This window comes from Chiloscyllium plagiosum, unplaced genomic scaffold, assembly GCF_037043375.1.
Source record: "Chiloscyllium plagiosum isolate Xiang-an unplaced genomic scaffold, Cpla_swu_hap1 HiC_scaffold_34, whole genome shotgun sequence".
In the NCBI taxonomy this organism is placed as follows: domain Eukaryota; kingdom Metazoa; phylum Chordata; class Chondrichthyes; order Orectolobiformes; family Hemiscylliidae; genus Chiloscyllium; species Chiloscyllium plagiosum.
The window spans coordinates 12,521,539-12,541,684 of NW_028270172.1; the positions used below are offsets into that span (position 1 = coordinate 12,521,539).

A 20,146-nucleotide genomic window follows, 5' to 3' on the forward strand; every position below is an offset into this window, starting at 1 on the left:
CTGTTTTCGTTGGAGAGAAGAAGGTTGAGAGATGACTTAATAGAGACATATAAGATAATCATAGGGTTAGATAGGGTGGAGAGGGAGAGCCTTTTTCCAAGTATTGTGAGCATGAGGGGGTATAGCTTTTAAATTGAGGGGTGATAGATATAGAACAGATGTCAGAGGTAGTTTCTTTACTCAGAGAGTAGTAAGGGTATGGAATGCTTTGCCTGCAACGGTAGTAGTTTTGCCAACATTAAGTACATTTAAGTCGTCATTGGACAAGCATATGGACATACATGGAATAGTGTAGGTTAGATGGGCTTCAGATTGGTATGACAGGACAGCGCAACATTTAGGGCCTAAGGGCCTGTACTGCGCTATAATGTTCTATGTTCTTCCTCTTTGGTGAACTTTATACCGGTAAGGATGTTGTTTATGTGTTTCTGCTAAAAGTCCTGGTGATCCCATAGGCCTTCAGTTAACTTGTTTGTAGATCTTGTCATTGAAGTTGAAGTGGATTGTGAGGCACAGGTCTACTAGTTTGAAGATGCTGTCCTTGCTGATGGAGTTGGTGTTGTCAGGTGTTTGTGTCCTTGGTTTGTCTAGCAGTGAGGTCAGTGTTTCTTTGGCTAGGGTGACGTTTATTGATGTGAATAGGGCTGTCATGTTGAAGGAAACCATGACCCCGTCATCCTCTACCATGGTGTCGTTGATGATGTTCAGGAATTCCTGGGTGGAGTGGATGGAGTTGGTTGAATCTTCTACCAGGTGTTTCAGTTTGCATTCCAGCGTCTTTGCCAGTCTGTATGTCAGTGTGCTGGGAAGTGAGACTATGGGTCTGAGGGGGGCCCCTGGTTTATGCAAGCTTAGCAATCCGTAGAAGCAGGGTGCGTTGGATCCTTCAGGTTTCATTCTTTGGAGGTCTATCTTGTTAATTTCACTTGCTTTGTGTAGTTTTCTCAGGGTTGCTATAATGCAGTTTTCTAGCTATGGAGTCAGGTCCATCATAGTGTGCTTGCTTTTTCAATGTATTGTGTTCTCTTCTGGGTGACAGTCATGCGCCCTTTGTCTGCCGGTAGGATTATGATATTTCTGTCTTCTCTGAGTCCTTCTAGGGCTTAACTTTGCAGTGTGTTGAGGGTGTCCCCTTCTTTCTTTCTGTTTAGTGTTGGTGCTACTGTCTGTCTGAAGGCCTGCTGGGTTTCTTCTAAGTCCGTTGTCTTTCAGGGTGGCTTCCAGGGCTGTTGGACATCCTTTTTGGCCATGTCCCTGCTGATGAAGTCCCATGCGGATGACATCTTTGTTATTATGAAACGCAACAAAGTAGAAGAAACCCACAAACAAAGAAACAACATCTTTACGGGTATAAAGTTCACCAAAGATGAAGAGAATAGCAATACTCCCCTTCCTAGACATCACAGTGGAATGAAAAGCCAATGGAGAGGTACAGACCAGCATCTACACGAAAGGCACACACACTGACCAGATACTCAACTACAGGAGCAATCATCCCAACACCCACAAATGGAGCTGCATCAGGACATTATTTAAACAAGCCACAACAAACTGCAGCATCCAGAAAAAAAACACCTATACAATGTATTCAGGAACAACAGGTACCTGATAAGCGCAGTGCGCCGATTTCTGCACAACAGACCTAAACAGGAAGACATGACATACCAGAGACTCTAGCCACCCTGCCGTACATCAAAGACATCTTGGAGATGGCGATCAGACTACTCTGGCCCCTCGGCTTCATGGTAACCCACAAACCTACCACCACATTGAAACAGCTCCTGATGAATTTAAAGGACCCTGAAAGAACAACCAGCAGAATGAATGTCATAGACAAAGCACCCTGCAAGGACTGCAACAAGTATTATATTGGACAAATGGGTAGGAAACTAGCCACCAAGATACAAAAGGGGCCCTTCTCCTCATCCTGAAGGTGTTTACTCTTGCGATTTGGAACTAGCAGTAGCAATGGAGTTTCTGCAAGTACCATCAGTTACTTTAAGATAGGAAAATAAAAAATAAGTCAAGGTATCCTGCTCCTGATCTTTAGAATCTGTGCGTATAAACACAGAACAGAGTAGGATAAAATTTGATTATGATCATTTCTTAGAATTGAAATGCCTAGTATTCAATCTATCATATAAAAAATATAACCAGGTAATATGCGATGGCTAACATTGAACTGTACCATAATATCAACTACATAATGCCAGGTGTGGAGAGAAAAAGGACAAGTCAGAGAGAGGAAATATTACAAAACAAAATTATGCTGTGTGTTTCTTGGAAAAAACAAACTTATGCTAAGAACAATTGTTTAGAAATTTGAAATAAAACCAATGGCTACATAAATCGAAATAAACCTTTTCTATAATGGACAGAACTGTAGAAAATCTAGTCAGGGCATTCCCCCATAAATCTTCCTGAATATTACTCACATTACTACACTTAAAATGGCATTGCCCTGATTTAAGCTTTGTATGCTTTTTTATGCAAATATATTGTGCCACATTGTTAAAGAGCTTGTAGGGGTTGTCAGATGGACATACGATTTTGATGGGAAGTCAAATTTGAAATGTACACACACTACCCCTCACCTGACCCACACTAACTAATAAACCTGAAAACAAGTGAATTACTGTTAATCTGGACACGAGTATGCCAGGCCTAAAGATGGAAGTATGGCATTGCAGATGTGCAACTCTCCTGGAAAGGAAAACATATGTCATTGAGGCAGAGGGAAGGGGCCTGGGATTAATTGTATGCCTGAAGCTTTTCATATTAGATTGGGAGGTGAAGTTTGTACCGTGTGATGGTTAATCTGGAAAACAGTGCTCCTGGTTCAGACAGAGTCGGACCAGGGAGGAGGTCAGACGATGGTGGTGGAACACTGACTTGGTGTTCGACAATTTGCAATGATAGTTTCAAGGATTGCAGGGCAACAGTCCAGGATAGATGCCTGCCACCAAGGAGATGAAGCAGCAGATGTGGTTATGAGAAGATTACAAAAAGACACAACAGTTTCTTTTCTGGTTGGGAAAACAGCCAACATATCCAACCAAAAAGGATGCTAAGCAGAGGGGTGATGGCTGGCCTTAAAATGAGACCATCTGTCCCGAAGATTGGGGGGGGGGGTGCGGGGGAATGTGGAATTAATAGCTAATGCTGCTGACAGCATCTGTCTTGAAACAGAAGGGAAGTGATGCAAGGTTAAGATGGAAACAATTTAATAATCACATCTTGATGCTGACAGGAACTAAAGACTTCTTGAATAAGTAGCTATATTTAGAATGCAATTATATTGAGAAACATCAAATAAGAATATCCCTGTCTATTGCACTGCCAAAATGGAAAATTACAGCAAAAATGCAATATGACTGACAGTTCCTATATAAAGAACTGACAAGTTAACATTTTGAATATCAGTCTGAGAGTCTATCTTTATAAAAGCTTTACTGAGTTTCCCATTTTTGTATTGGATTTTCTGCATTTGCAGACTTTTTCCTTTGCTTTAATACTGTGTATTAATTTTTGTGCATTAATTTCTTTATCAAATCATAGAAGGATACAGCATAGGAGGAGGCTATTCGACCAAATGTGTTTGTGCTGGCTCTCTGAAGGTTATGCTCAATTACTCTCATTCCCATACTCTTTTCCAAGTAGCTATCTAATTCCTTTTCAAAAATTACTATTGAATCTGCATTCACCACTCTTCCAGTTAGCACTTTCTCATAATTTCCCAAGCACACCTCTGATTTTTTTGCCGATGGTTACTGACTCTCTTGCTACTAGAAACTATTTTCTTATTACTCCATTTTAAGGCCATCATAATTTTTAGCACCACTATTAAAGCTCTCTGGTCTGAGGAGAACAGTTCCAGCGTCGTCAGTCTATGTAGCTGAAGTTCCTCAACCATGGCATAATTCAGGTAAATCTCCTGCACTCTCTCCAAAACTTTGAAATCCTTTCTTACTAAAGTGTAGCGCATGAAATTGAACACAATATTTCAGCTGAGGCCTAATCAGTGATCTACAAAGCTTTACTATTAAGTTTATGCTCTATTCTTCCATTTATAACATTTATAACATACACTATTTTTTCATTCACAGACTTATCAAGTTATTTGTGCCATCTTCAAAGATTTTGTGTGTAGGCTCACAGGTGTGTCTGTTCCTGGACTGCCTTTAATAGCTGTACCATTTAGTTTGCACTACTTTCCTCATTCTTCCTTTACTTAATCTATCCAAAGATTTTGTAGAGAAACAAATTAGAATACATTCTAGCCTTGAAGGATAATAACACAACAGAATGAATTATAAAACAAATGTCCATTCACTGGCCATACTAAATATCCAGAAAGATGCGTCCAAGGTCATTAAAATGCTAGGGATAGCTACACAATAGTTGTTTCAAGTAATGGCTGTCAGAAGCTAAAGTGAAAACAGTTACATCACATAACAATGGCAAGCCAGCCTGTAGACTACGTATAAAAGCATTTCTCTAAATATCCCCCTATTCATAAAAGAATAAAAATACTGTGGCAATTATCATATATTATGCAGTTATATATTACTGTTATGAAGTTGTGGGTGTTCTGTACCTTTAACAGAGTTAAAAGCACCAGAACTACCTGACAGAACCAAGTGTTCTGAAAAGAAATATAATGTAACATTTAGTTGAACAACTTGATTAGCTGGTTGCCTGGAAATGACAAAACAGATTCAAACTAGACCTATCAGTTTAAATTATACCCCGAAAAATACCAAAGTCAAATTCAATTTGAAGTTAGTATATTGACAATCTTAAAAGCCAATGACACAATTCAACATTTTGAGAGTATAAGACTGTGGAAAATTGAACAGTTGAGAGGAGAACTGCCAAGTCCCAGCATGTAAAAACACTGCCCGAAAAATAGCTCTTAAATGGTACCTTTATCCATCAGTGACATGTGAAGCAGATACCCCTAAGATGAAGAAATGAAGACAGGGATTCAGAGAAAATGAAAGCTGCCTGGTTTTGAGAGAAAAAGTTTTTTTTTGTAATTCATAATAGGGAGTTTTATCGGACTAGTATCATAAAAGGGAAGCTAACAGATAGGTTAGAATAAATAGTAATTAGTTCATAATTCTCTGTTATGCTTTAAGAAATAAAGTTGTTAAATTTTACTTTAATGAGTTCTTGGCCTATCAAATTTTCACAGATTACTGCATGGGATAAATCTTTTCTGTGCTGCTGGTTTTAAATTAAGCAGGAGAGTTTACTCCGTGTTGTAATAGTTTGGTGGCTTGGGTCCGTGATTTGAACTGCTTTAGACAGATTTGAATAGATTTGGGGGTACGAAACATCCCTTCATATTTAAACACTTGAAGGTTAGTGTCCTAGATCTTTAAATAAACCATAGGTGAGGCAATTTGTTTAATTTCAGTGATTTGTGGATGATTAAATTAAAAGTGAGAGAAATGGCTCTTAAAATTGCTAAAGAGGAACTGGGATTTGCAGATGATTCTCAAATTGGCCAAAAAAGTTTAGAAGAAAAGAAAAGGGCCATACTTTTAGAATAAGCAAAAAAGTTAGATTTGGTTTTAACTAAGGATAAAACTAAAGTTGAAATTGTAAGGGAATTACCCAAACACTTAGATGTATCAGAGAAACAGACAAGTGCAGTCGAGGTAGAAAAACTTTAACTACAATCGAGGAAAATGAAGTTACAAGATAAACAAAGGGAGAGAGAAAGAGAAAGTTAGAGGGGAGAGAGAGAGACAGAGGAAAAAGAGAGAGAGAGAGGAAAGAGAGAGAGCTAAGGTTTTTAGCTGAGCAAAGGGAGAGACGTATTGAGTACAGGAGTTGGAAGGTCATGTTGCAGCTGTACAGGACATTGGTTAGGCCACTGTTGGAATATTGCGTGCAATTCTGGTCTTCTTCCTATCTGAAAGATGTTGTGAAACTTGAAAGGGTTCAGAAAAGATTTACAAGGATATTGCCAGGTTTGGAGGATTTGAGACGTAGGGAGAGGCAGAACAGGGTGGGGCTGTTTTCCTTGGAGCGTTGGAGACCGAAGGGTGACCGTATAGAGATTTACAAAATCATGAGGGGCATGGATAGGATAAATAGGCAAAATCTTTTCCCTGGGGTGGGGGAGTCCAAAACTAGAGGGCATAGGTTTAGGGTGAGAGAGGAAAGATATAAAAGAGGCCTAAGGGGCAACTTTTTCCACACAGAGAGTGGTACGTGCATGGAATGAGCTGCCAGAGGAAGTGGTGGAGGCTGGTACATTTCCAACATTTAAAAAGCATTTGGATGGGTATATGAATAGGAAGGGTTTGGAGAGATATGGGCCGGGTGCTGGCAGGTGGGACTAGATTGGGTTGGGATATCTGGTCGGCATTGAAGATTCGACTGAAGGGTCTGTTTCTGTGCTGTACATCTCTATGACTCTAAAAAGAGAATTTGAACTTGAGAAGTTGTGATTTTGTCAGCAAAGTCAAGTTAACAGGATGGAGATGAAAAGAGAAGGTAGTGATATATATAAATATGTCAAAACTCTGCTACATTTTGATGAGAAAGATGTTGAAGCCTTCTTTATTTCATTTGAAAAATTGGCTCGGCAGATGGAGTGGTCCAAGGATTTTTGCGTAATGCTAGTTCAGACTAAACTGGTAGGCAGAGCTGGTGAGGTATTTGCCGCATGTCAGGTGAGGTGTCAAGAGATTATGAAGAGGTTAAACAGGCTATTTTAAGTGCTTATGAATTGGTACCAGAAACATATAGACAGTGGTTCAGAAACACAAAGGAACCAGGTCAGACTTATGTTGAGTTCGAAAGAATTAATCATAGTCATTTTAATCGATGGGTGTGTGCTTTGAAAAAAAATATGAATTTTGAGGTTCTAAGAGAGATTATTGTGCTGGAGGAGTTTAAGAACTCACTTCCAGAGATGGTAAGAATTCACGTGGTGGGACAGAAAGTTCAGGAAATGAGAAGGGCGGCAGAATTAGCAGATAAGTACATGTTGGTGCATGTGACAAGCTTCCCTCCAGAATTTCCTCCTGTGAGGGATAGAAGTTGGGAGAAAGGGAGACCCTACACGACTAAACCAAGAGTAGAGAGCACTGGGAAGGATTTACCACAGGATTATAATAGAAGCCTAAGAGGGTGGAAAGGAGGTGAAATCTCGGTTGTTTCTACTGTTGTAAAGTGGGGCACATAAAGACACAGTGCTGGCCGTTAAAGAAAAGCACTGTGGGAAAAGTTGTGGTAAAAGAAGCTAAGCCAGTGGCATTAGTGAGGGTAGTAAAGGAGACCGCAAGAAGAGCCAAGGAGCTGCAGGTGAGTGCAAAGCCTAGGCAGGGGCTGAGTCTGGGATTAGTACCTGATCTCTACAAAGAATTTGCCTCTGTGGGTAAAGTTTACTCAGAAAGAACACGGGAAGAAGGGCAAGAAGTTATAATTTTGAGAGATACAGGGTCTAACCAGTCGCTGACAGTAAAGGATGAGTAAATATGCACTCTTTTTGATCTGTTACCTGAGTGTGTGGTAATTTGTGGGATAGATGGACAGAAATTTAGTGTTTCCCTATGTAAGATCAGGTTGGAGTGCCAACTGAAGACTGGGAAAGTTACAGTGGGAGTGATTGACAGAGTGTCAGTTCCAGGAATTCAGTTTGTTCTTGGGAATGGTTTGGCAGCGTCCAAGGTGGGAGTGATACACCTTGTTGTGGAGAAGCCCAAGGAAGACCAAGAAACTGAGGAGTTAAACAGAAATACCCTGGTGTTTTCCCAGATTGTGTGGTAACCAGATCCCAATATCATAAGTCAAAGCACAAAGCAAAAAGTAAAGAGAAAGATGAAGGAGTTGAGGTTCAGTTAGCAGATACCCTATTTGATGTAATGGTGTAGGAAAGACCTGAATAGGCAGAGGGTAAGACAGAAGTGTTTAGTCCTGAAAGGCTAAAGGATTTGCAACAGAAAGATAAGATGATAAAAGATATATATGTGGATGTGTACTCTGAAAAGAAAGCAGAAAATATTCTGGCAGGTTATTGTCTGAAAGATAGAATCCTAAGTCAGAAATGGAATCCATGGCAGGTTAGTTCGGAGGAGAAATGGGCCAAGGTGCACCAGATTGTGTTGCCGGTAGCATACAGACAGCAATTGTTAGGGGTAGCACATGAACTACCTGTAGTAGGTCACCTGGGAGTATGAAAACTCAGGGTAAGGTACAAAACCATTTTTATTGGCCTGGAATGCACAACAATGTGGTTACCTTTGCCAAATGTGTCATAGATGCCAAATGGTAGGTAAGCCACAGGTGGTAATAAAACCAGCACCTTTGTTGCTAATTCCCGCATTTGAAGAACATTTCACGCGGTTTATAATTGATTGTGGAGGTCCCCTCCCAAGAACTAAAAGTGGGAATCAGTACTTGTTAACCATAATGGTTGGGTCTACCAGATGTCCGGAGGCAATTCCATTACGGAGTATCAAGGCAAAAAGGGTAGTGGAGGAGTTAGTAGCTTTCTTCACACTTTATAGACTACCCAGAGAGATTCAGTCAGACCAAGAGTCAAATTTTAATGCTTGACTGTTTAAGGAGGTTCTGGATAGCTTAGGTATACAACACTTTAAATCCAGGGCGTATCATCCTGAATCCCAGGGAGCTTTAGAAAGGTGGGATCATGAAGACCATGTTGACAGCATACTGTCAGGGTGACCCGAATGACAAAGATAAAGGTATTCCATCATATTGTTTGCCATTAGAGATGCCCCCAAATGAAACCACTAAGTTTATTCCCTTTGAGTTAATATTCGGGCTTGAAGTGAGAAGCCCTTTGAAATTGATTGAAGAAAAATTGACAGGACCAAAGTCAGAGATCTCACACTTAGATTATGTATCGGAGGTGAGGGAGAGATTAAATTGAGTAGGTGAGTTAGCCAAACAGCACCTAAAGAGGGCAAGTATAGAATGATGCAGGTGGCAGATAAAAGCTCTGAGGCATAAATGTTTTCCCGAGGGGATAACATGTTAGTACTGATACCAGTGATAGGAGATCCCTTCAAAGCTTGGTTTAGTGGTCCCTATCAAATTAAGAAAAGGTTGAGTCAGGTGACCTATCTAGTAATGATATCAGATAGAAAAAAAAGGTATCGAGTATGTCATGTGAACATGTTGAAACCGTATTACACTAGAGAGAAAGAACTGGAGAGACAGGTGTTAGTTACTGCCCCGCAGAGTGAGGAATCAAATCCAGATGATTAGGATTTTGATGTGCCTCAAAATACATTAAAAATGAAGAAGCCTTGCGGAGTGGGATAGGTCAGTAAGCTATCTGTTTCAGGAGCCTAGAAGGCAGTTGAAAGATTTGTTACTGTAATATAAGGACACATGTAAGAATCAGATGGGGAGAACTAATGTTATTGGACATGAAGTAGATGTAGGTTAAAGTTAGGTCTGCAAGAAACCAAACTGAGGATCAAAGCTGTAACTTTTAACAAGTGGTTGTAAAGTTCCTGATAAAATAATAAGTTATTCCTCAAAACTGTATTCCGCTTAATTGAAATTATGTAAGAGGCCTAAGGATAAAGGAGTCAGATTGGAATGAATAAGTGAAGTGTGTTATGCAGCACAAGGTTCTAGTTCTTTAAATTCATTTGTGGAATATGGGGTCCCTGACTGACCAGCATGTATTGCTTTGTCCTTAGGTGCTCTTGAGAAGGTAGTGGTGAGCTGCCTTCTTGAAACACTGCAGGCCATCTGCTATGGGTTGACTCTCAATGCCAGTAGTCAAAAAAGGCAGTAGGAAAATGAGATTTTCTGGTTAATTCATGAAGCATGCAACTAGGCAGCAGAGATATGCTATCAAAATACCAAAGCATTTCTTTAGTTTTGCCTTCCAATTGTACAGAACAATGAGCAGCATTCTCACTTTAAAAGGCTGCTAGAAGTGGGAATGTAATATTCACCAGAACCGAGCCCCATAAACACGGTAAAATTGGTAGACAGCTCACTGTAAAAAAGGGAATGAAGCCTTGAAATTATTTAGTGTGTATTTGTCTTCAAGTGGGACTGCAAAATTACACCATACACCAGCTAACTCAACACGCAGCTGCAATGGTTCTGGTATCTTGAATATCCTGGTGTTCTTCTTGTATGTGCTCCATTACAAGACTAAAGAATTCAGATTTTTAAAAAAAAATTCTCTTAACATCCATGGGATCAGCTTTCTGGCACCCTTTTACACAATTTGCACTGATTAGATATTTTCATTGTGCTTCAAATAATAAAAGCAGTATAAGTACTGCAATGCTGGAATCTGAGATAAAAACAGAAAGTGCTGGAGAAACTCAGGAGATCTGGCAACATCTGTGAAGATATAAAATGAGCTAATGTTTAGAGTCCAATCTGACTTCCTTCAGACCTGATGGGGACTGTGAAAGTGATGGGTTTTCTGCTGTTAAAAAAAAGGAGTAAGTAGAACAGATACTAAAAATGCTCCAGAAGAAAAGAAGATAAGACAGAATTGATATAGGTGAAGGGTAGGTGCTAATGATATGTGTTAATAGGGAAAATGGGTCTGCTGTCCTGACAGTAAACCCTTGCAAGGAAGATGCAGGTGATGGGGGAGTAATCATAATGGAGGACAGAATTTGTGTTCTGAAGTTGTTGAACTCAGCGTTGAGCCCTGAAGGCTGTAAGTGCAAAAATAGGACTGTCCTGTGTACAAATTGCCCACTATATTTTCTTACATAATAGGACGGCACGGTGGCACAGTGGTTAGCACTGCTGCCTCACAGCGCCAGAGACCCGGGTTCAATTCCCGACTCAGGCGACTGACTGTGTGGAGTTTGCACATTCTCCCCGTGTCTGCGTGGGTTTCCTCCGGGTGCTCCGGTTTCCTCCCACAGTCCAAAGATGTGCGGGTCAGGTGAATTGGCCATGCTAAATTGCCCGTAGTGTTAGGTTAAAGGGGTAAATGTAGGGGTATGGGTGGGTTGCGCTTCGGCGGGTCGGTGTGGACTTGTTGGGCCGAAGGGCCTGTTTCCACACTGTAAGTAATCTAATCTAATCTAATCTAGGACCAACATGGCTTCAAATATAATTCATTGATTGCGGAGCTCTTCAGAACACTTGTAGTGCAAAGTAAGATACTTCATCAATTGAAGTATGAATTTCAAATATAAATTCCTTATGGACACAATACCCTTGTACTTGTTCACATCTATATGGTACTCTTTACATTGAGCTCATATTTTTAATCATTTCTGACTATAACAACATCATTTTCCTTCTCCAAAGTCCTTCTCCATAATCTCTGCACACACTCCTTCACAAATGTTCACTGTTTAGCAGAGATAAGATACATTTACTATGAGGTGAGATTAATGAAGTATCATTTTCACCCACACGTGGCATGCAGTGCCTCATGAGAAGTGTCAAAAATAATCGCTCATAAAGCTAGCAAACTCTTATATGATCCCACTGGGCTGGTGACTAAATGCTTAAAACATTGTGTGTAACTTAATGGTTGCACTCATGAGCGTCTATCAGATGCTTATTGTTCATTGCTCTGTGGAATAAATAGTCATGGAATACAATGAATCAACTGGCACCAATAATGTAAAGTCTCAGAATCTGACCATTTGACCTAGTTAGCCTATAATGGTGTTAATAAACAAAATCAGTCTCCCTACCCTTTTCAGTGAAAGGATATATACTTTACTGGGAGCGTTGATCATTAATTTAAATTAGTTTGTCAAACAATTTACTTTCCCTCAATGGTTTACAAGTATTATTGAACAATTTGATGCTGAGCCACTGTTGAGTATTGGACTAGATGGCCTAAAGCATGGCCAAAGATGTAGACTTTAAGAATGACTTAAAGAGTTGTCGCAAGGTTGAGGGTCAAAAAGATTTAAGGAAGAAATTTCAGAGCTTAGGGTGTTGACAACTGATTTAATGTCATTTAATATAAGTTAGAGGACCTGATTCAGCAAATCAATTTCCTATAACTTGGAATCCACAACCTCAAGCTAATTTACTTTTGACATTCAATTCGTTCATTATTGTAAGATGCTACAAGTTGACAGCATGGAAAGAAAATATTATCTTGGTGGAATAGGGAATTCCGGATACCCTCTCAGTGTGATGATGCTTGTTTGCAGCAATGCATTTGTACAAAGTGTCATGCGTGACCTCTCATGTGACCTCTACCATCATGGTAGCTGCATTCACTTTAGTTTGTGGCAGCCATTAAAGCATATTGGATGAAGCATCATGTCAGATGTGTGAAGTTAGAATTGACAGACTCAGAACTGTAAGAGAACCAGTTGCTATTTTTTAAATAAGAAAATAATTAAAGCTGCAATCTGCAACTTTGAAGTGCTGTTAGAATGACCTATTGCTGTGGGAATAAAAGATGTTAGACAGAATTTACTTTTTTTCCGATTCCATCAGCAAAACTGTGAGCTGGATCTTAATTTTTTTCTCTAATTATGAATTGCATTGAGTTTTTTGGAGGGATTCTCCCCATGAGGCCTAATGAGGTTTCTTGCTATATATTACCAAACACTGTTCTTTAACTCCCTATCCTGCCCTGTGTTATCCCTCACATCTGATTCTGGTCTTACCTTACCACGTGATGCTTCCAGTAGAACTTGTTACTCACCAGTTATCCGCTGAAAGACCTGCATCCCTTGTGCTTGTGCCATCTTTGAGAGGCCACTGATCACATGGACAAGCATTGGCAATCTGCACTTGCCCCTCAATGGCAATTTATGTCTCAGCAATCACAAAGCCTTGCTGCCAGTGACACATGGTTGACACTCTCTTGCACATGCAACCCAATTTCTCTCACGAGTCACTGTTTCACTACCATGTTACCCTGATTACTTGCCATTAGGTACTTCCCATCTGAAGACTCTCTCTGAGTCAGTGCTACTATTTTGCCTTCTTCCAATGATCACCTGCACCTCTCATTATCCAAAGGGTGGAACAAGATATGCAAATAGGGATTCAGACACGTCCGAAATGAGTTTTAATTGACAGCCAGCTAAAGGGAAAGAAAGGAAATGAATTCAGTCTGCAGTATGCATCCACTATGTGAACTAAATGTAACAGTGCACAATGTATTCTCCACCCAACTAACATCTACTAGTCCCATGGTCAATCAGGTCCTGCCTGCCTTATAGCTCCAATTCAGGTGAGCTCTGTCATTTGCAAGAAGAGCTTCCTGTAGCTCACTGTTTTCATCCTCCTCCTTGGAAGACTGCTCCCATTACCCTTGCTTTTCACCATCCATCACATCACCTTTCGCTTGTTCTGATTGTACAGAACATGGCCTGCCAGGGTGGTGCAATGTACCCTGTTCAGACTATATTTGAAGACACCCCCTGCCAGATTGCTGCAAGCCATGGAACCATACCTTCACTAAACCTATCATTTGTTCCATCATGGTCCTGATTGTAACATGTGCACGAATTTGGTGAAGATGCTGTGCCAGTGATGTGACCAGTACATTTTATATCCAAAGGGGAGAGGCTGCTGTGTTCTGATCCCCCTTTTTATCCCACACCCACTTCAACCATTCCACTTTCCGTTGCATTCATTAAAATCCATTGTCATACTCAATGACATATGATGCAGCGATGTTCCCCTCATCCCACAGCACTGTTGGAAGTTTCACAAATGATGGGGAGCTATTGGCAGTACTGATGGCCTTTGGCTTTGGGTGAAGTGCCAACACACTAACTGCCATGGCAGACAAGACAGTACAAGATGGGCAGAGATGCAAACTATCTGCTAAATGCTAAGTGAGCAAGTACAAAGAGAGCAAGTGAGCAATCCTGAGATGCAGCCTGGTCCAAACTGAGAGCTTGTCCTTGCATACAAATTGTCCAAACTGCAGCTTTTTGCCCCATTTTACCAGTATGCCCTACATTGCACATCTGTGATTCCCAAGCATCCTGCAAATATATTAGAGAGGTGCCATGATGGTCATGAGAGCTTAGCAAGTGTTTGATGCCAACATCTATCAATGAATGGTGCATGTGGCTGGTGCCCATGGATGTCCCCTGAAATGCTGTAGATTATCAATCAACATGTTAGCTCCTCATTGCCAGCAGCAAGCTGAAGTAACTAGATACCTGCTCTGATTTCAATATGCAGTTTACTTGATGTGTGCTTGATTGGCAGATATGATTAGATAAGAAGCTATCTTTTAGTGAGGCAAGTTGTGTCATTAACAAGTTGTTTAACAAGCTACAATTCCCTCTTAATTGGCATTCACCACTACCTAGTGAGAAGCTCACTTTGTCATTTAGCAAAAGCATAAAAGATGGAGCAAGAAACTCTCAATATCAAGAAAGACCTTGCCAGACCTCTCATCCAGTTTTGATATGAATTTCACTAATATTCACTCTATAAGATTCCACTATTTGATATAGCTATAGAATTGATTAAAAATACAAGTAACTGACCATCTTGTCAGTGTTTAGAAAACAGTGTTATGATCTGTACTTCACCCTAAACCTCACTACGAACCAGATTAAGCTCCATTTTAATGCTATCTATCAATTGTAGGTGTTTAGCATCGAGGCACAATAGAATTGCGATAGAATTGTCTTAGGCACAATCCTGAAATCCTCCCGTGAAATCATGTCTTCTGAAAAGGAAGAAATGTGCTCTCAAGAAAGTTATCAATGCATGCAGAAACTCTGAGATTGGCAATCATCAGCTCGAACATCATAATCTGAGAATAAACAAAGCTTTGCATTATGCTGAGACACCTTCCAGTCTAAACAAGAACAATATGGTGAGAAAATGGAACAGATATGTGCAGAAACGCCAGCTGAAAGATCTTGTCCAGAGTACGGGATGTAATTATTGCAGAGGGCATCACACAAAAGAAAAGAAAGTGGGTTCAGCTTTGGAAAGCAGCGTTTCATCAGTATGTTACTGAATCTCTTTGCATACAAGTGTTTAGCTAGATAAGGGCAAAAGCAAGCTGATAAAGATGGTCACAGCAGAGATGTCAGCTGATCATTCTGACAAATGCTACACCAGGCAACAGGTTGCACTTGTCAGGCCTTAGTTTCTGACTGTTAGATGGTGACCGCAGAAAGAAAGCAACATGTTAATGTTAGACATGGATGCTTGTGCGAAATCATGAATTTCACAGAGCTCTGTGAAGTAGATCAAGATGGTGCCTCAAAAATTAAGCCCTTGAAAATAAGATTGAGGGTGTACGATGGAACAATACTCACCCAAAATAGCAAATAAATTGAGGGTTATATAATGGGGAAAAATTAAGATCTAGAATTCCATATGGTAGATGTGAAACAAAATCCACTTTCCAAGTCGTAGCAAGTCTAAAGCTTAGACTGATAACCCTCCTTATGGCAAAAGAGATATGAAGTGAGTGTTTTGCAAGCTACTAAACTATTGACTGCTGAACAGATCCGAGAAGATCATAGGAGATTCTTACAGGCCTTGAATAGCTCCCTAGTGAACATCATGTCAAAGTAAATAAGAATGTGAGACCAACTCACCACCTGCCAAACAGAGTTTCTGCTGCCCTCAAGTATAGCCTAAAAAACAAGACTGAGGAACTAGCAGCTTCATTAGTCAGGTGGTCCTAAAAAATGGGAAGAATAAGGCCAAGAAATCATTCTTTGAGGATCTGGCAGCTGATGCTCACCAAGTAAAATCAGAAAGGTAGTCATCACAGTACAACAGAAAAAGAAGTATTTTGAGAAAAAAGAATGGAACAAGAAAAACATACAATTGAAAATCCCTAAATCAGGTACATAGGTCATGTACTGGCAGCAAAAGAATATGTCACAGACCTCGACAAGGTCAGAGCTATTGCAGAGATGCAGTGACCAACAGATGAAAAAGCAGTGGAACAATTTGTTGAAATTGTGAACTATTTAGCAAAGTTCTTGCCTAATTCTTTTCTCAGACTTTGAAGATCTACTCAATCTCACTGTTAAGGCTGTACAACAGGATTGAGATGTAAAACAAGAAGCAGTTGTCACTTGAATCAAAATCCTAGCAACAACAACTTGATTTGCTTTAGAAGTCATAAAACCAGCAGTAATACTCGATCTGAAATCCAAATGTGTTGTTCTGATCAAGCACTCAATACTGGAACAATATTCTCCACAGATGCAACATGACTACAGGAATGATCAGATACTGGACAAACTAACAATAACTCCTATGCATGTCATTAAAAATCTGAATGCTTAAGAGCTAGTCGATGAAATGCATATGCAAATACTGATGAAAGCAGGACAGATTAGAATTGCACAATTTTATTCAGGTCTGTTAATTCTTTTATGGTCGACCAGATAAATCAGCTCCCTTGGGTAATGTTACAACACAGGGTAAACTCTCTTGCTTAACTTAAAACCAGCAACACAGAAAAGATTTATCCTGTGCAGTAATCTGTGAAACTTCGATAGGCCAAGAACTAGTTAAAGTAAAAATTAATAACTTTATTTCTTAAAGCATAATAGAGAATAATTAACATACAACTATTTACAATTCCTTACTCTAACCTAATTGTTACCTTCCCTTCTATAATACTAATCCAATAAAACTTCTGATTATGGTTTACAAAACAAAACTTTTTTAAAATCTCAAAACCAAGCAGCTTTCATTTTCTCTGAATTCCAGTCTTCTTTCCTTCATCTTAGGGATTTCTGCTTCACATGTTACTAATTGATAAAGGTACCTTTCAAGAGATATTTTCTGCAGTCTTTTTACATGCTGGGGCTTGGCAGTTTTCCTCTCAACTGTTCAATTTTCCCCAGTCTTAAACCCTCAGCATATTGGTTTGTGTCATTGGTTTTTAAGATTGTCAATATACTAAATTCAAACTGGATTGGAGTTTTGTATTTTGGGTATAATTTAAACTGATTGGCTTAATTTGAATCTGTTTTGTCATTTCCAGGCAACCAGCTAATCGAGTTGTTTGACCAAATGTTACATTATATTTCTTTTCAAAACACTTGGTTCTGTCAGGTAGTTCTGTTGCTTTTAACTCTGTTAAAGGTACAGTACACCCATATCTTCATTACACCTCCCCCCTTAAGAAAAAAATGAACCATCATAATGAAAAGATGGCTTCATTTTCTTCCTTTACTTTTTAAACACATTACCTTAACATCAGAAAACCTTGATATAAGTTCACCTTAACTTCTCAAAAACCTGTACATAAGACTCCAATGAAATAGTCTCATGTTTTGTCTTTAAAGCATTCTAAGAATATAAGCGGATTGTGATCCATATATACAACCGTCTCCGACACATTGTTTGTGACATACGCATTAGAATATTGTAAGGCCAGTACCAAACTCAATAGTTCCTTTGCTATTGTGGAATATTGCCTCTGGCAGATGTTGATGGTCTTCGAAAAGTAACCAACAGGCAGTTCAATCCCACCCTCATCTTCCTGTAGGAGTACAGCTCCAATTCCTATGTTACTAGCATCAATAGTGACTTTAAAAGGTTTTGAAAAGTTTGGTGTAGCTAAAACTGGTTTAGTGGCTATTATTGATTTCAAATGGTCGAATGCTTCCTGGCATAGTTCCGTCCACTGAAACTTTGTGTTCTTCTTCAGCAAAAAGGTTAACAGTGCCACTACACTGCTGAAGTTTGGAACAAACTTCCGATAGAATCTGCTGAGTCCTAAGAATCGAAGCATCTCTTTCTTGGAGGTTGGTGGTGTAAATTCCTCAATGGCCTTTGTCTTTGCATTCCATGGAGTCAACCTTCCATAACCGATGTTACATCCCAAGAACGTCACCTCTGCTTTTGTGAATTCTGTTTTATTTATGTTTATCACCAGTTTTACTTCTTGTAGTTGTTCAAAGAGCTCTGCTAACTGTACCATGCAATCTTTCCAGTACTTACTAAAGATCATTACATCATCCAAATAGACTGCACAGTTTGTTATCCCAGCCACAACTCTGTTCATGATTCTTTGGAATGTAGTGGGTGCATTCTTCATTCCAAAAGGCATCACTTCAACTGATATAGCCCATTTGAGGTTACAAATGCAGAAATTTCTTTCCCCGTCTCTAATAAAGGTACCTGCCAGTGACCACGCATTAAGTCCAACTTGGAGATGTAACTGGCTTGTCTGACTTTCTCAAGACAATCCTCCAATCTAGGAATTGGATAGGAGTCCAATTTTGTAATGTGTTGACCTTCCAATAATCCATACAGAATCACTGAATCCTGTTCTGTTTTGGAACTAAGATGATTGGCGAACTCCACTTGCTCTGGCTTGGTTCGATGGTGTCCTCATCAAGCATGGCCTCCACTTCCATCTGGCTTTGAAAGGATTAAGCCGGTACAGGTTTTATCTGAGCAGTACTGCCTACGTCTACTTCATTTACTTAGACTTCTAGAAAACTTTTAGAGAACTGTATTGTGTTGATTTATGGAGAAAGAGCTCAAGAGGATTTGGGCAACCATCTAAAAACTGATATTAAATCATTTTTAGCTTTTCACTTTGCAGGGGAACAGACCACCCTGTCAGTTGTAAATCTCCATTTCAAGCGCTGGCCCACAAGCACCTCAATCCTATAAAATCATAAGGCACTCAAGTGGCTACCTCAGGGTTACAGTTGACCTTGAGTAAGAAGTGCACTATGCAGCTCTGAGATTGATCAGGGATGGATGGAGAGTCAATAAGAAAGCAGGTTCCCCATTAAATATCCTCCTGCCAAACAAAATGGTACATCCCACATCTGAACTCGGCTTGGCTGGGACTCGGGGCTGGGGAATAAAGCCTACCGTGCATTTCCATCACATGCGGTCTGCAAGAAATGAAGTTAAAAATCACACAACACCAGGTTATAGTCCAACAGATTTAATTGGAAGCACTAGCTTTTGGAGCGCCAGCAGTCCAACACCGGCAACTCCAAATCATAAGTAAGAGACACGAAAACAGAAATTGCTAGGATAGCTGAACAGGTCTGGCAGCATCTGTGCAGCATCTACGTCTTCCTGAAGAAGGGCTTATGCCCGAAACGTCGATTCTCCTGTTCCTTTGATGTTGCCTGACCTGCTGCGCTTTTCCAGCAACACATTTTTAAGCTCTGTGGAGAGAAATCAGAGTTAACATTTTGGATCCAGTAACCCTTCCTGTTCCGAGGAAGAGTCACTGGACCTGAAATGTTAACTCTGATTTCTCTCTACAGATGTGCCAGACCTGCTCAGCTTTTCCAACAATTTTGTTTCTGATTTCCAGCATCTGCAGTTCTTTCAGAAACAAGAAACACATCTGGCATATATGTGAAGGAGGTTCTAACTAGCCATATCACTGAGTTTTGTTACAGAAATTTGGTAGTTGGGCTAAAATAGCTATTTAATTGACCAATTAGCTGTAAAGAACTTCTGTGTACTACAGTGTGTAGTTGATTAGTGCAGTGTCAACACTTGAGTCACAGGCGAAGAAAGTTCCACGTTTCATCCCTGTCCTGTGCTGAGGTAGTTGATTAGTTATGGGTTGGAGAAGGGATTCTACAATTGGTTAGTGGAACTAAAATTCGCTGAAGGTCCTAGTCCTAATCACTCCATCCAAGTGACTCTGCTGTGCTTGCAACAATATGAAACATAAATGATACTCTCTGATGAATGATGTCTGACTTGCATGGCTGCTTTATTAAATTAGTAACATGTACTTTCAGGATCAAAATCCACAGATATTGCTCACATAGATTTACTTGTATATGCTGATATGTATTACTTACGGTAGAATGGTAGGTAGTCAGTAGCACTGGATGCTGAGTAATGGCCTCCCATGATGAGAAAACTGTTCTGATAAATTCTTCTGAACCAGTTTGACCTAAGGTTGAATTTAAAAGAAAAATATTATTCAAAAAACATATTTTCTGAAAAGTGTTAAATATATATCTTGCATGATAGTCTTTATCATCCTGTCAAATTTTATTCTCCAAAAACAGAATGCAGGCTCCAGATATATCACTTGTTCATTTCAACTTGCAGCTAAGCAAAAGATTCCAGGTTAATGCATGGCTTGTGAGCATTTCTGTAATTTCAGCTGGGCTGGACAACTAATATCTTCTCATTTTGAAGCTACATTGGTTGCTGTATTGCAGGTTATGATCAAGGTAAATAG

General features: G+C 39.8%; 1 protein-coding gene across 4 annotated transcripts in view; it reads right to left on the reverse strand.

The window, feature by feature from the left end:
• ulk4 (unc-51 like kinase 4) overlaps positions 1-20,146 on the reverse strand; it is a 502,471-nt gene that overhangs the window by 252,259 nt on the left and 230,066 nt on the right. For all 4 annotated transcript variants that reach the window (XM_043719540.2, XM_043719541.2, XM_087978491.1 and 1 more), the window contains one exon: positions 19,758-19,852. In XM_043719540.2, coding sequence (XP_043575475.2) covers positions 19,758-19,852 — 95 coding nt within the window. The remainder of the gene's footprint in view (positions 1-19,757; positions 19,853-20,146) is intronic.